Raw genomic sequence first — 17282 nt, forward strand, 5'->3', positions numbered from 1 at the left:
AAATATGAGTTTTGTGTTGTGTGTAGTACTGCTAAATCTCACCGCAGCTTCGAGAAAATTAAAAAAATTCAATTTGTGAACAGGTCTTTTGTGCCTGCTGCACCAGATCTCCTGTTCCTTTAGCATTTTGTTGCATCCAGATAATCGTTTTTTCTTGACACATCTGTAAAAGAAAAAATCAGTAATATTCAAGTGCCAGCGTGGGCAAATTCTGTCTCACAACAAAGCTATGGGCAAATCAAACGAAATCACCGCTTTTTTCGGTGTTTCTAAATTTAAACGAAATTATCTAACTGAGAAATTGAACAGCACAGTCCAAAATCGGAATAAAAACTATTGATAACAGCAAAAACAATGCCAAAAACTCATCTCTCAGGTGACAAAAGGAAAAAAATATCAACAATTAGCGGTTGGCAGAAAGTTTCACAACCTTAAAGGTGAATTCTTAAAGCTCGGGGCAGCATATTTTAGATTAAAACAGGATGTAGATAATAGGATATTGTATTGAATGCTAGTTCCTAATTGCAGTCATCACTATATAACATTGCGGATAATTGCATGCTACTGCAGTTAGCAAGTAGGCTAAACTTTAGCTCTTACTGATTGAGCAATATAGCTATGTATTTAGCAACTGCGCTCAGCTGAGCTTGTTTTTATTTGCGGTTATTCCGCCGCTGCTGAGCGTGAATTACTAGCCAGTATTTTATATCCTGGCACCGAAGAAAAAATCGCGTCTTCTACAATTTCACCTTCTTTTTAGTGATGGTCTATACCGCTTACCAGCTGGAAAAGCCTGAGTGGCTGATTTACTATGTCCACATACACTAAAGTGATAGTACAGAAGGATTGCATTAGATTGCACTAAAAACTGGAAGTTTGTATTATAAGTAGCACGGCTACATCTCAGCGCAGTTTTGAGAAAATTAAAAAAAAACCAGTTTCTGAATATAACATGTCTGCCGGATCCTACATATCTCTTTCTGATCCTGTATCATTTTGTTGCATCCAGTGATTCGTCTCTTCGTGACAAATCTGGAGAGGCAATACTCTATTGATCTTCAGGTACCGTGTGGGCACAATCTGCCTCACCAAAAACCATTTTAAGCAAACAACTAAAATCACCGCAGTTTTGGTGTTTTAAGTTATACACAAATATATCTGACTGATAAATTTAACAACACAGTCCAAAACCGGAATAAAAACTATTGGTAACAACATAAACATGCAAAAAAACTCATCTCTCAGGGACAAAAGGAAAAAATATCAACTATTAGCGGATGACAGAAAGTCTCACAAAATTAAAAGTTATATTTTTTAAAGCTCAGCTCAACAGAATTTAGATTCAAACTGAAGTGGATAGGAGGATATTGTATCAAATGCAAGTTCTAAATTAGAGTCAACACTATAAAAATAGCGAAAAATTTTATGTTACTCCATTAAGCAAGTAATCTTTTTTTAGCTCTGACTGCTTGAGCAATATCGTTATGTAATTAGCGTCTGCGCTAAGATGAGGTTATTGTTATTTGCGGTTTTCCCCCTGCTGCTTGGTTTAAGTTCCCAGCCAGTAGATTGTATCCTCAAAGCGATGGATAAAGTGCTTCTACTATAAAATCTCTGCCTTTTATATTGCTGTTTTATAATGCATGCCAGCTGGTATAGCTTGATTGGCTAATTTGCTATGTCCACATTCACTAAGGTAAAAGGGTTGCATCAGATAGCACTAATAACGTTTGAGTTTTTTCTTTAGTACAGTAATGCTACACAAGTCTCAAAACAGTAAGTGAAACAAGTTGGAAAAACAATGATATTAGTATCCAGACATGGCTGTTAGCAAAAGCAAATATCGATACAAATTTAGTGAAGAGTGCTGTAATCTTAATAAATTCTTCAAAAAAACTCGAAAATACAAATGTTCATATTTGGTAAAACTTAACAGAATTGAGAGATTAGGAATTAAACAAGCTGACGGTATCATAAAACAAGAGGACGGAGGGCGGTTGGAACTATTGAACTACATTCCTATATCATTACCACCAACAACAGCAATGTTATTTGAAACTTTCTTACAATAAAATTTGCTTTTTTGAAAAAATTTAATCTGGTTGATACAAAACAATTTGATTTCAGACAAAAAACGTACAGTTGATGAACTTGTCAATTATTGCAATATACTAAAAAAATCTCGAACATAGCCTTGAGAGGTCCAGTACCTAATAAAATGGAAGTGTATTGATATTGAGTAGAAAGAAAGCAGAGTTTTTAAATTGGTTCCCAAAAAGCGATAGCAAGGCCGGTTACTTCAAAACAGCTCGGTGATGGGGCCACTATTATTTATAATAAATGTCAACGACAGCAGGAAAAATTGCAGCCGATGGATTATCAAACTCAATTTGAATGATTCTGGATTTATTTGGATTAATTTGCTCAATTCTATTCACAATTTTGCTCAGTTTTGCTCAAAATTTGCTCAATTCTATTCTCAATTTTGATTCTCGATATGATGAATATTCGAAAACTAATCAGGCGTTAGAACGTAACACACATCATTATAGGTTCCCTAGAAATTATGTAAATGAAATGCTAAGGTTTTTTTTTGTTTTTTTTGTGTCATTGTAGTACATAGACAAAGGTTAGGATCTTTTGTTTCCTATATAACATTTCGTAAGTAAAATATTGTAAGATAAAAACCCAAGAGCTCCAAATTTGTTCCTGATAATTCTCGAGCAAAAATTCACGGCTTCATAGGGCCAAAACCCAAATAGTTGTCAAAAGACAGTTGATGCCTTTTCAATTGTGTACGTAAATTATTCCTATCAGTTAATTGTTTTATATAAAATTTTTAGGCGGCAAACACATCGTTAATTGGGTACTTTCTAATTTCGGGACAAAAATTTTTGAAATCCTTCGAAAGAATTGGTCATATTTTATGTTTCATGAGCATGGAGAAACATTAAGTTTTTCAAAGATCTCACAGATGTGTTACTTTGCTTTTTTGCTCAAAGCCCCAATTTGTAACTAAAAATTAGTACAATTTCTATTTTTTCATGTTTTCTACAAGTTTTTTACTCTGCCTGTAATTGTTTCTATCGTTTAAAGCAAATAACTCTCTCAGAATAACTCATTCTCTCTCTCTCTCTCTCTCTCCCTCTTTCTCTCTCGCTATCTCACTTTCTCTCTCTGTCTCTCATCTCTCTCTCTCTCTCTCCCTCTCTCTCCCTTTCATTTCAGAGAGTAATTTTTAAGTGTATTAGCATGATCTGCCAATTCGTTTGATAGTATTGCAGAACCTTTTTCGTCATTAAAAATATTTAAAACTGCACTTCGTGGCAAATTTTAATTATTTTCTTTGGTCTAAAAATTCTGACAGTTTTTCTCGTGGCGAAAATGTAAGGAAACAGTAAAGGTTCTTGTTTAGGTGCTTTGAGGAATTTTGATCATCAGTAAGTTTTTCGCAACCTCATATTTAGAAGTCTTTTTGAGGAAATACAAAAATTATATATAGCTTTTTGGCCCTTATTTTCATCATCCCTTTTCTCATTTAAAATTTTTTCTTTTTTATACAAGATCACAGGATTCACAGGATCTTCAAAAGACTTGAAAATATCAATTGGAATATCTAACATTTTCAAAATACAAAGAAGTGAAAAATAATTTACCTCAGTTTTTCAAAAGAAATCAACAATTTTGATAAATTTTTTAACCTGTCATTCCATAATTTCCCTTCCATTCGAATTCTCAATATTGCTTTAACAAAGAGAATATCAGTTCCAACAACCTGTTCGAATAGTTTACAAAAAACTATTTGATTGATTTCATGATCATTTTGAGAAACGATTTTCATACGTCACCGCAGTTTTGAAAACAATGAAATGGTAAATTTTGATGGAATGACAACACTTCTCTGCAACAACAACTCAAGAGTTTAGAAAAGAGTAAACTTTTTAGCTTTGAGTTCGTTTATTTTCATATTTCACCTGATTCTATTTTGAGAGCTGTTAATTTCCAGTAGTCTCCGCTACAGAAACGGCTTACATTTTCTTAATCACAAGAAAACAGCGAGAGAGAAAAAATTGTTTTTTTTTAAAATAAAATTTAGAAAATTATTTAAATATTTCCCATGTCTTTTTTCAAATAGTATAAAGCCATAAGCTTTAGGCTTGAGACAATCAAAATTTGCTCGTGAAAATCAAAACCCTAATATACATATTTAATTTGGCTACAACTTTCTCTGTATGTTGTCCGATCCACTTTGGAGGGGCACGAATATTTTTGCTAATTTTGCCAAAGGTTGTGAATTTTGTCGATAATTGTGCTATTTGTTTCGCCTAAGACCCAGAGGAGGGTCGGTGACTCTTTTAACCCGAAAATCAGAGCCTTAAAAATGACAATTTTTTCAATATTATGTTTTTTTCATCAAAGACGGCACCAAATGATTCTTTGGCCCATTTTTGAATTTTGCCGGAGGCAAAAACCTCAACCTGCTTCCCTGTCTCCTAAAAGCGTTCTGAAAATTAGTTGCCAATTTGTTGCTAACTTAGAGCAAGCACTATGCAAATTATTTTATTGTTGTTGCCAAATTACCTGTTCTTGTTACAAATGAAATAACTAGCTGCTACTATTGAACGCGTAGCACTGCTAAGGGTGTTTGTGGTCACATCGTGGTCTTCAACAATAATAAAAAAAATGATTCCACAGAGGCAGTTTCTTTTTTTGAAAAAAAAGTACGCAATTTTTTTTATTTTTTTCTATTTCTATCACGGACCAGAAAAGTAAAATCTTCCAATCAAATTTCAACTAAAAGACACAAAATGAGGCCCCATGGTCATATATTATGTTTTCAGAGAGAACTGCATGACATCCACGAAGTGTTTCCCTAAATTCGCATTTGTCATCTTTTTTGCCGTCTCAAGGCTGAAAAATAAAAAAATATCTAATTAGCTCCCCTAAGTGATATATTTGAACCTATAAAATGTTTTAACTTGACATTTAAATGCTCCTATGTTTTTGAATATATTTGTTTTGAGAGAATCTCAGTTCACTTTTGAATTTTGCCGCTTTTTCGGAAATTCGGTTGTTGGAAAACCTATTGCTTAGTTTCAGTAAACTCAAATTGCAACTTCCTTCCAGCGAGCAAATTTCAAGTCTTTCTAAAGGTTTTTCAATTTAGTGGCTTCATGTTCTCGATACCACGAGTTCTAAAAAAGAGTTTTTTAACACTTGGACACTTGCTCAATTTGGAAGTTGTTTTTGTTGTCTTGTCCGATTATCACTTTGACAACAAGTCACACAACCCTTGTCAAAAAGCGCATTTGTAAATATAAAATGTCTTTGGGAATTGCGTATAATTTTAACGGCTTCGAAGCCGTATTTCTTGAAAATTATATTTGAATTTTTGGCTTTCTTTGTAATTGTCTTTTTTTGCACTGCTAACACACATTCAAGATAACGTCTCAGTAGCGTCTTCTGGAAACATAAATAATCGCATTTCATAATTTCAGTTGACTGCTAATGGTATGAATGAGTCTGATTTTTTTCGTTTTGAAAAATTTGATACACCTTTTGAACTCTTTCTCTTTTTTTAACTTGCTTGTAGCTTAGTCATATTAATTTCATGTTGCGGCTAATGGTTTTTTGGCTATGATACTGATAATTGAAGCGAATGCTCTTTTATGTTTGAAAAAACTCCAATATTACGTCATGATCTGTTCAATTAATACCCTATGGTTTTAATGGCTTCAGCAAAGTGTTTGTTGAATTCTGAGGTGTGTCTGTACTTCTTTTCTTTCTCTGGTCTGAAGACTTTGCCTCCACTAATTTGAGGTACATTTGGCCTCACAGAAAGTTTCCTGATTAGTTTTTCATCTCGTTTTGGACAATTTGCTTCATAGTGTCCAATATAAACACAACTTACATCTCTATCGTTTTACTAGTTTTTGCTTATTAGCGGATTTCTCGTCCCGCTGCTTTGTGTTTTTATAAACCTTTTAAGATTTCATTAATTTGTAAAATGTTTTCAAAATTTTTGAAAATTTTTGTGTTTCTCATTTTCTATTTTTGTGCCATACTACAAAATCACCGACTGTTTTGATTAGTTTTAATTATAGGAACCGTCAAAATTACTTGAATGAATAGCTCATGGTATAAACATAAGTTTTTCCGAAAGTTTAACTGAATAATTGATTTTTAGTTGTATTGCCATTTTTCTATTGTAGTCTTAAGACAAATTCTCCATAGGGAGAGATCTCAATGCGTTCCGTTTTTGGTCGTAAAAAAGCATATCATGTAGTTATCATTGAGAGCTAATGGTTTTTTGACTTTGCCATTGCTTTCAAAAATACAAACGTATTTTTCAATTTTGCTCTTTTGTTTTTTTTGGCTACTTGCTACCTGGTCTCACTAAGGACGGGTCCCACATGTTTCCAGGAACCTAAATTTTTTTGCTGATGCCAGTGAAAGGTTATTGGACGTTTGAAAATGTAATTGGTACTATTTAGATTTTTGACTAGCATTATCTGTTGCCTTTTTGTTTTTTAATAAGCATTTGTAAACAAAAGACAGAGTTTTTGTCGCTTTTAACAGTTATATTTGTTAATTGATTTTGTTGTTTATCTTGTTTGCTAACTCCTCAAAATCCAGTACCATTTGTTCTTCAAGGTGGCGATAATTAATTTCTTTTCCTGCTCATGAATGCTTCCAACGGCTCAACAGCTCCGATGGAGTTACATAAGTCTCCATCTAGGGTGTTAAGTTGACAGCTGATTGTTGACTTCGATTCTTTTTATTCTTTTTTCCTTGAATTGTTACTTTTTCTAAATAAGAAAAAATCGTTTCGGCTTTGAGGTGAAGTAGAAGTTGCCTTTTTAGTTTAGGTTTTAATTGAAGTATTTTGACTTGGTTAGTGTTTTCTTTTTGAAAAAAAGAAATAGGTGTTGGGTTAGACGGGAATTGATGTTTTGTTGTTTTTTTGCTTGTTTTATCTCGCAGTTTTATTAATTGCAGGTATCATTGGTTCTCCAATGCGGCCGTAATTATTTCATTCATCGCTTAGCACTTAAGAAAATTTACTCAATAACCAAATGTTTTTGAAGAGTTTTTGCTTTTTTGAACATTTTTGTTCTCTCATTTTTGCTCTTTTGGTAGACAATTACGTCAAACAGATAAGTGGAGTGGGAACAATATGTGCAAATGCTCATTGCAGAGCCTCCTTCTTTCCTTTTAATATTTCAATAATATCAGTCACCCCCCACTCGAGCGATTTTTTTCCTATTCAATTCTGCCACCGATTTTTTAAAGTGTTCCCCGTTTTCCAATTTTTGTCAATGTTTAATAAAAATCAAAACTAAGTTCTCAGTGCTAAAAAACGGCGTTTTTCTCTGCGATGCGTACAAAAGTGAAAAATTGACTGAAGAAAAAAGAGCCAGCCTCGCATATAAATTCCCCCATTTGGAAAAAATGTTGGAACAACTTCTATTCTATTCGGCAGGAAGGAGGTAGAACGAGAGCGAGCACACAGGTTGATAATCCAGAACAAGTTTACCTCTGATTTCAACATTGTGGGGGAGGGAGGTTAACTACCCAAAAAAGCATGGTCGCACAAGATGAGGGCAGGGTTCGCAAAATGGTCTGATCATAAGTCACACTAAATTGATTGATAGTTGAGCAAAGATGTACAATTTTCAGTTGAACAACAGTAATTGGCTACGATTGTTTTTATCGTAGAATAAAATTAAAATCCCACTGGCAACTAAATATTCAACTTTTTGCGCGAATCCGAATTAAGCATGAACAATGAAATTTTCTCGATAATGAAAAAAATGGGAGAATAGTATTTTTAGGTTATCAGTTTAGATAGAGGTATGATTATAAATCCGAACTGCTCGAATAAAACAGTGATGAAAAAACAATAAGTTTACTGGGCAGATTGTCAATGGCAAAATTTAAGACATATTTTAGTAAAAACTCAAAAATTTATAACTTAAATCGATTAAGTGGTTATGTTGGGTGAGATTTTCAAATATTCTGGGAAATCGGTTGCTTTTCTGATTTTTTGATGACAAAGAATAGTTACTAGTTAGGATAGGACACTAGATCAACAAATTCTTTTATATATATATATATATATATATATATATATATCAACTCATTACCAGAAAGTATTTGTCTCTTGATCATAATTTGGCTGTGTTCGTTTTCTCTGTTATATTACCTAATATGAAAAGTATTTTTTTTTTCATTTCAATCGGGTCGATTTGCTTGATTGCGAGTATTCTGCAGATATACGGTGATTAGGAGCGCCTACCAGAACCGAAAATAAAATCTACTTCCAAAGAAAGTGGCCGGCACTTCCGTTCAATGCGGAGAGTGCTTAGTTTTTGTGCGAGTGATTTCCACAAACCAATTAAGAGACATAAAATGAAAAATAGGATCAAATAGAAGTGAAAAGCACTTACATTTGGCTGTGAAGGCATTTCACAAAATTTTAATCCTTTTGGTCCTTTTGCTGCTCACTTTCACTATTTAATGTTTTAATATTACTAAATTGAGGGATTAAACTACAATTAATCTGCCGCACAACCCTTTGTGGAACGCGCTTCCGTCAAATATATTTTGCGCGGCCTTGAAAAACAGTTTTCACTTTTCAACTTTTAGTTTAAACTTAAAAAACACTGACTGGAAATTCCATTTAGTACCCCACCTTTTCGTCCGCGAAGTTCAAAAGTATGTTTCACACGCAAAATGTATTAACATTGGAACCGTAAAAGCTGGTGAAACGTGTAATCGCCAAAATGTTATTCATCTTAATTCCAAACTTTAATTATTTTAATCTTTTTAGTGAGATAGTGAAAAAAGCAACAATTCAGTGAAAAAAATTGTTAATTAAAAAAAATCCTCGATGAAAGATTTGTTTGATGTAAAAGAAGTTCTTATGAGGGGAGAATATTTGAAATAGAGACTATTAAGATTGTTTCTTCCTCGAGAAAAGATCTAGACAACTTGCTATGTAGCCCTTTCAACTCAGTAATTAAATTTTGGAAATAATTCGGAATTCGTTTTATGTAAAAAACGGGTATTACAACGATATTACTTTGTTAAATGGATCTTGAAAATTGAAAAGAAAGTGTAACTCTTGTCAATGCTAAACTGTGCAATAGAGTGAATTCTTCAGAAAATAAAACAAAGTGTTTTAAACAGAAAGTATATTGGAAAGCGTAAGCCGAGTCGGACTACTGCGGTGTGCCTGAGTTTTCATCAGAAAAAGCATTGTTTACAAAAAAAGTAGGGATAGCATTCACAACCATTAACCACAAATTAGTTGTCAGCGCAATTAACACTAAACAATGGACGTGGTCGTCAAAACAAATTTATCATATCTTTTAAAATTGAAATAAAAACCTAAAATAGTCATCATGATGCCCAAAAAAAAGAGTTTTGCTATTTTTGCCACTAAAAGTGTTTCAGGTCCTTGCCTTCTGTTCACAATCGAAAACTGTCAGTTTTTAGCTAGAATATTGCCAACTTTCGTCTAGCAAACTGACCAAATTGCCCAACACAAACAACCTCAATCCAAACAAAGCAATTGGCTATAAAATAAAGCTAAGGAATTGCCGCAATTGTTTAATTGAATTATTTACGATGCTATTATGTCAGACACTGAGCGAAAGAGTGATCGAAATGGCCAGCAAAAGAGGCAAAACAAAAAAACACAGAAGATAATTCTGGAAAGCAGTGCTTTGAAACGTTGGAAAGTAATTGCACTTATTGACGAGTATAATTTATGCATCATAATAGTGCAAAAAAACAGTAATCAATGAAACAATGCGACAGAATACCAAAAAAATTAGAAAATTCCAAATATTTACTGACCATTTTGAAAAGTTTTGCAGTCAAGATTGCTACAGCCGTTGGATTCAATTTAATTTAATAGTTTAAAACGTTCAATGTGATAATTAACCGTTTAATGTGAGTCAATTATGTTTTTTTTTATCAGAGAACCAACAAGAACTTCCAGTAACAACACTAAGTTATAGTAAAACAACAGCTACTAGAAAACAACCGAACACCGAAAGATACAGTTGGTGTCAGCGTGATTGAAAACCGACATCAATTGAAACATTAATACTGATGGAATTATTCTAATCAGTGGGCCTGAACAACTAAATCAAGTTATTCTAAATTGATCTATCGTTATAAAAAACTGGTGCAGGTGAGTCGAAAGAAAGCCAAGACGACTACAGAACTGGGCGAATCTGATACTCAATTACACTTACTGAAAACAAGTGGTATAAAAGTAGTAAAAAAGATGGATACGAATGGAAAATATTAAATAGCATCAATAAAGTCTCAGAGCCAAACAGAATAAGCAATTGTCATAATTGGGAGAAAGTGACAACAGAATGAGCTACAAAATTGGGCAAAACGTCAAAGTTGACCAAAGTGTCATCAAAACAGATAGCATCTAACTCCTAGAGATCATAGCTTAGCCTTTAAGGAATTCAGAAATTGCAAATACGCAACATCAGACCCTTTCAAATGCCATTGTAAAAAAATGCCATCAAGATGAAAGCAGTGAAAACAGAAGTTATAATGCCGCTCGTTAAAAAGAATCCTATCAGAAACCAATAATTCGTTCAAACATCGTTTTTTTTCACTTTATTTGACAATGAGCTCAGAAAATTTGGAGCCGTCCTAAAACGACTCGTCGTTCGCGTCTTATACTGCATGAAATTGATTAAGAGCTCTTTTAAGAGATCATCAATGATGCCCCTTTTGTATCTTTCCGCGAAAGCTATTGTTTGGCCAAAATTGGCTCAAAAAATACGGCTGGTATAAAGATACTAACCGCATTTTCATGGGGTTTGCTAAAATAAAGTGATCTCAATTAGCCTTTGCACCGAACCTGTTGCTATCAGTGATCAAAAATTAAGCATTTAAGACATTTAGTTCTTCAAAAATTAGTCAGTTTTCTTACATAATCGCCATATTTTTCAACGCATGGAGTCTGGGGTTCAATTATTTCAATCTATGTATCAGCGTTAAGCCAGAGAGGTTTATTAGTTCATAGTTTATAAGTAGTAGTTTTCTTTAAGCCTTCAATGCATCGTAAAATGACAATGGAGCATAGTATAATCAATCAATGAGCTTCTATGAAAATACCATGACCCGTCGATGGGATTCTATCTATGATCCATCCACCATAGTAATACATGGTATCATACTATGGGATAATAGTAATACAGACCTGATGACGTGACGTCAGTCATGCTCTCAGAAGTCCCAAACTCAAAGTCCAGTCCATTGGATCCCATCGTGATCTCAAACGAGGGTTTCCTCACTGTACTTCTTTCTTCCTCGTCCTCCTGGCCCTCCCCCGTCCGTTGTCTACCTTGGAGTCCCCTTGGCTCCTGATGTCTTGGGGGAGTTGCAACTGAGAGGGTGGAGAGTGAGTGAGCCAGGTGCTCTGAGAGAACCCCGCTGTCATCGCTAGTGGTCAAAGAAGATTCTAGAACAATTCATAACTTCACAGTCTTTAATCGACAACGCGTCATAGCCAAAAAGGAGGTGCTATATGTCCAGACATCAAAATAATTCAGTAATTAAAATTTATTAACTGAGTGGCTTAAATTAAGTCAAAAGGAATTTAAATTTTTAAGGTTGCTACATCATGAGAACTTAAATTCCTATGCAAATTCTTATGAAGACTTAGAGAGCCCTCATTTTACAGTTTTTCTAATCTTAAAAAAATGTTGCAAGATTCTTCAACAGTCTTAAATGTATCTAGGCAAGATTTTACAAATAGAGCAAGCTCTTAAAAAGCTGCGTCGAATGCTTTCTGCATGAGATTTCTCTTCCGATTATGAGACGCCCGAAAACGGACCTTATGGTCTAATGGCGATTTCTCTGGTGCTATGTTTTTTATAAGATTTTGTCAAGTGTGTAACTGTTTTGTTTTTTTTTGTAAAGACACCAGGAAACAATTTATTAATATTTCTAGTATTATTCAATAACGAGCATTAAAAATTGCCGAGGGTGTCTGAGTTTCAAAGGAGAACCAGTTTGCGTCGGGTAAGTGTACTTTTCTTCATAGGCAAGATCCACAGCGGAAAAACAAAATTTCTCAATGCGTGAAAAATGAATCCCCTAAACTTACTTGCTCCAATCAGAACTGCGTAATTTCTCCCACTGGGAGGAGCCGAGAACCTCCGAGTCGGGTCTGTAATGGTCGTGTTCTCAACATCATAGGTGGGGTGATTGTCCCAGCAACAATTCGGAATCGGAATTCGGAGATGGGAGGAACGCACTGTTGAAGACTTGGCTGAGTCTTTCACAAATCCAGAAGCTACGATTCCTCAAGTCAAACTCTTTCTACCATGTGGTTCAAAAAGCCATATAGCAGCCACACAGCCACCTTCATAGAAATGAACCTTAGACCCCTGTTTAAAATTTTCTATCACAAATGCTGTGCCAAATATTCCGGAAAAGTTTCAATCTAGTTTAATTTAACCAAATAAAACATCCTTCAAACTGTAAAAGCTCAAAACCGAATCTAAACTGAATGAAAGGTCTCACGTTTCGTAGAAAAAAATGTTCAATTGTGTGGTAACATTCAACCATGAAAAGGCTATACAGTTCAATTATATTCAACCTCAAAATCCCTGGATCAGGGTAGTATTCCCTATTGCATCAGAGTTTGACTGAATTCTACAACCAATGTCGTGACAGTTTGCGTATTTGGCCCTACAGTGAATGCAGGGCTCGTCAGCAACGGTGGCATTTGAATCAGCAGTTGATGAAGGGCGAAAGGATTGTTTCCTACTCGGATTAAGATCCTGGTGAGCATACAGATCGTGCGGGAAACTTGTGGGCATTCCTGAGAAAAAATTCAGTTAACCGAGAGTTCTAAGTAGCCCAGTAGAATGACCCTTGATATACATTTTTTTCGATAGATGCTTGTTGAACATTATGTTGATGTTGCTATGATTGATCTGATGAAATATGAATAAAAATTTGTCTCCAGACTATTTTTAACACGATTCCATCGCCTAAATGGACACTCGCCCTCTCTGAAGAAGACCCATGCTCACCCACCCAAATCTTAATTTTCCGGGGATATCACCCAGTGAAAATTAGTACAGAATCAGTTTAAATGCAAAACTGAGTATAAACATTCTTTACTGTCTCATACTATGTCATCGCATGCCATTCTGTTGACATTTCAGATTCAAATAATTTGAATTGAAAGTTCGTATTATTCAGAAAAGGAGGATCAGTAGTGTATGTCTAAACCAGATCAGTTTTCAATCTTTTAAAGAATAATGTAACAACTTCTCATTCAAACCTAGAAATTATAAACTTCAATTTATACGTACTCGAAATAAATTTTTTGCTCAAGATTATGCAATTTGCGGCAGTAGCTCAACATAGAGCTTCCGTTTTCTGAAGATCAGCTGATAGCCGCGTTGATTTAATTTTGAGACCTCTATCAATAGATAATTTCTTGATTAACTGCAAACTGATTTTTTTGAAAATGATGACGTACCTTTTGTTCAAAGTATTAAAATCGATTTTTTTCAACTCCTTGAATTGGCTGCGAAAAATGTTCGTCTTGAAGACAACCCCTAGTGATAATCGAGAACGAAAGAGAACACAACAAATAAAATTAACTATTTAAAATCTTCACGAAAATTAAATTTCCAGACGAAGCCAAGCAAAAAGTTTGTATGATAAATTTTTCAAATAGTTTGTTTTTCCGTGATATGGCCGAGATTGTTGCATGGAAGTCCAGAAAAAAATTTTACGGACCAGCTCGTTTAAGTGTTCATCTTTGGAGGCGAGTTCACTCAACAACGCACTGCGAGACACCCCGAACGACCTGAAGAGAAAACTCTGCAGACACACGTCCGAAATGAGAGACTTGAGTTTCAATCCAAATCGATCAACGCCTGCACAGTTGCGCGCCCTTCTCATTGGCAAACCGAAAAAGATAATCACCTGGAAAGAATTCATCAACAATTCGACCCGAACTAAAAAGTAGGAAAATTTACTGTTCAGGAACTAGTTGACAAATTGAACCAGTTAAAACATTAAATCGCTGCAATTGTATAACTGCAACGCCAAAAAAGGAAATCGAAGAAAAAACGTCTACGAATGAAGAATTAGGCAGCCAACACCACCGTCACCGCTACTGAGGATTCGGCCTTCACCGCATAGATAAACCTGCTCTCGTCTTGTCTGTTCGACGACCCAGATAAGACAAAAACAGTTGAAGTTGATAAGGCGAAGATTAGACTGAATTCTTTTTTAGCTATTCTAGCTTATTTTTTGACTGAACTATATAAGGAACAGAGTTTTTCCGATATTCGTTAAACGAACTTTTGAACTGGATTTCTAAGCCAAAAACCACTGTCTCCGTCCCTTGCTTTCATTCTCCTGAGCAACGCTAAGCTTTAATACTGAAATGTCAAAAAACAAGCGCAAAACGTGCCAAAAAACATGAGACCGAGATAAGACTTATAATTGTTTTGAGTGCTGCTGCCAAATATACCTAATCCCCTCATGTACTGGCTTCCGACATGACGGTGTCAATGGCATCAAAGAGCTATGTCTACGTCTCCCAAACGCCTGCGGTGCTAGTAACAAGAGAAGTAAAATAATCAGAATTGCAACAACTGCTGGAAAAAGCTAGAAAATACAGGCAATCAATTCTGAAGTAAAAAAGGTTCGCAAAACTGTCAAAAAAATTCTTGCAAATACTACGGAGTTCTAGTCACTGATCAATACTGCACACAGCCTAAAGGAACCGTCGTGACCCGCTGACTGAAAAACAACCGATATCAATTAACAATATATTAAGAAATCGGGGAGTACTGAAAAAAAGACAAAGAAACGCGCAAGCGATTAGACCATGACCTTGCTGAGGTGAACAAAATCTTCTAATTCCTATATTGTAAGTGTTAAGTGACAGAGCTGAAAAGACTTGGACCGTTTACGGAAGAACTAAAACTCCCAGGACCCTCCTAGTAAAACTGCCTTGCAACCGGGATGGAGACATGGTCTTTTGTCAACTGCAATCCTACAAAAAAAGAAAGTATAGAAAAAAAGACTGCGGCAAAACTGAGCAAAAACTCCCGACATGGTCATCCAGAAAGAAATAGGAAAAAGACTGCGATAATAAACTACCTTAAAGATTTTGGGCGAATTTGAGCATTCCGACTGCGTGAAAATGCAAGAAAAGTGAAAAATTATCAAAATTTTGAATCTCTTTTTTTTTACTCGTGCAAGCAACAGATCAAAAAACCTCCTCAACCTCTTCTGTTCTGCATGGTTTTTTCAATGATACCATTTTTGCTTCTCTCAGCCAGAGATATCTGTCAGCGCGAATTGGCTCAACAAAAAAGTTTGGGCTGTTTTAAAGTTCCTAAACCCAGTCCCCATTCCATGGAATGTTGTAACAACAATTTTCATGCTGTTCAAACATCCATTTCGCTCTCACCATGAACTCCGCATGAGGGATAGAGGCTTCTGCAGCATTTGTTCATCACCTCATTTGAACCCCAGAAGTCCACGTGATCTGCATTGCAATGTGTGTTACAGCCCATTGTATGTTCTTGTACAACACAGTTGTTCATTGCAAATTTGTTTGCAGGATTGACATGGCCGTACATGTCAAGAGGTAGGGTGTCAAATATTATTTGAGGTGGAAGCTGTTCCTGGTAGTTATAGGGATGCTTACTTCATTTCCCAACAGACTATCCTTTGGATCGGGTAAGATTGATTAAATATTTTATAACTTAACTGTAAAGTATCCATGGTGAATATTACCTTAGTTGAAAAGCTTAATTTTTTGTCCCTGGACTGGGAATTGCGCTAGAAATATATGAAGTCAAATCTTAGGAATTTAGCAATTTTCAACTCCTCTATAATTTGGGTTGTCTACTTTTTTCAATTTATTATGAACAATACTGGCTGGCACTTCGGCACAATAAAAGTTCTTTACTTCATATGAAAAGAAACAAAGTGGATGAAAAAATTGACAGCATCCACTCCAAGTTTTCGAGAAACCTTATGTTGTTACAAACCACTCTATGATTCATCAGATTTTTTTTACCATATTCTTTACGATTTTCAATGTTTGATGTTGTTGAATGGTTAGCTGGGAAAAGAAGCTTAATCGTCCCTGGAATTGTGTAATCAAATCTGCGCGAGAACCCGCCGAGTTAATTGGTATCATGTGATGATGACATTTATGCGGATGATTGTTCCGATAGCACAAATCTTGATCATCAGGAAGTTGATTATTATAAACGCAATGACAGTGATAGCCCTCATAATTCGGCTTGACGGGATGGCTGTGATATTTCGGCTGAATAGACGACATGCAGTTATTTCCTTCGTGGTCACTGAACATGTCAAGAGGCAGAGCTGGCACATACTGGCTAACGTCTTTTCTGTTGCTATCATTTCATGCAATGTTGCACTAAGTGAATACTTAATTCAGAACATTGCTCGAAAGCATTGATCACGTACCCCAGCCACCTCACTGAAATATTGTGATGGAGCGCACATTCTGTTCAAAACGTCTCTCACGATTGCGATTATAAGCTTCCTTAAGTTTTACTCCGAATAGTAAAATTTGCAGGATGAGATGTTCAATTTTTATCAATCTTTATCGTTCGCTCACATTTTTTTACCATAAAAACCTTAAAAGGACGCTCAAATTTTACTGACAAAAAGGCCAAGAGTGCAGACCGATTGCGTTGTGTTTGCAACCAAATTATAAAAAAATATAAAGTCAACTCTCATGAGGAAACATGAAAAAATTCTGAAGTTTAGAAACAGTTTTATCTGTTGTATCAAGCAATCTTTATGAGAACAGTTAGTGCAACAATGATCTGAACCATCTGTTGTCATCGACAGATGTGCACTGTTGTCTGGTTGTCGATTGATGATGATCATGATAACACTGTTCTGTGGGTTTCAGTTGAATCTGTGGCTGTTTAAATGAACCCAGATGAGGCAAATCGTGGAATTCAGAGGAATCACTATCCTCATGCATCATTGAACCTTCAGATAACAAAAATTACAAGAAGTGACTTCAAATGTACAAACACCTCATTACTCCACAAAATGTATTTTTTTTGGGACTTTTGTGGACAAAAGTGTTATGTTTTCTCAGCCCTACTTTTTTAACCCCCTATAATTTAACACCGTTTTTTCAAACGATAATATACATATATATATATATATATATATATATATATATATATATTATATATATAATATAT

General features: G+C 35.0%; 1 protein-coding gene across 1 annotated transcript in view; it reads right to left on the bottom strand.

Annotated features, from left to right (window-relative positions):
• Positions 1–17282, bottom strand: part of LOC142346160 (uncharacterized) — a 439331-nt gene that overhangs the window by 88394 nt on the left and 333655 nt on the right. Inside the window, exons 25-30 of the mRNA XM_075398669.1 lie at positions 16896–17061; positions 16174–16451; positions 15491–15706; positions 12707–12868; positions 12149–12346; positions 11240–11500 (exon numbers count right to left, since the gene is read on the bottom strand). Of these exons, the coding sequence (XP_075254784.1) occupies positions 11240–11500; positions 12149–12346; positions 12707–12868; positions 15491–15706; positions 16174–16451; positions 16896–17061 (1281 nt within the window). The remainder of the gene's footprint in view (positions 1–11239; positions 11501–12148; positions 12347–12706; positions 12869–15490; positions 15707–16173; positions 16452–16895; positions 17062–17282) is intronic.

This window comes from Convolutriloba macropyga, chromosome 9 (genome assembly GCF_964194025.1).
Source record: "Convolutriloba macropyga chromosome 9, txConMacr16.3, whole genome shotgun sequence".
NCBI classification, from domain to species: domain Eukaryota; kingdom Metazoa; phylum Xenacoelomorpha; order Acoela; family Convolutidae; genus Convolutriloba; species Convolutriloba macropyga.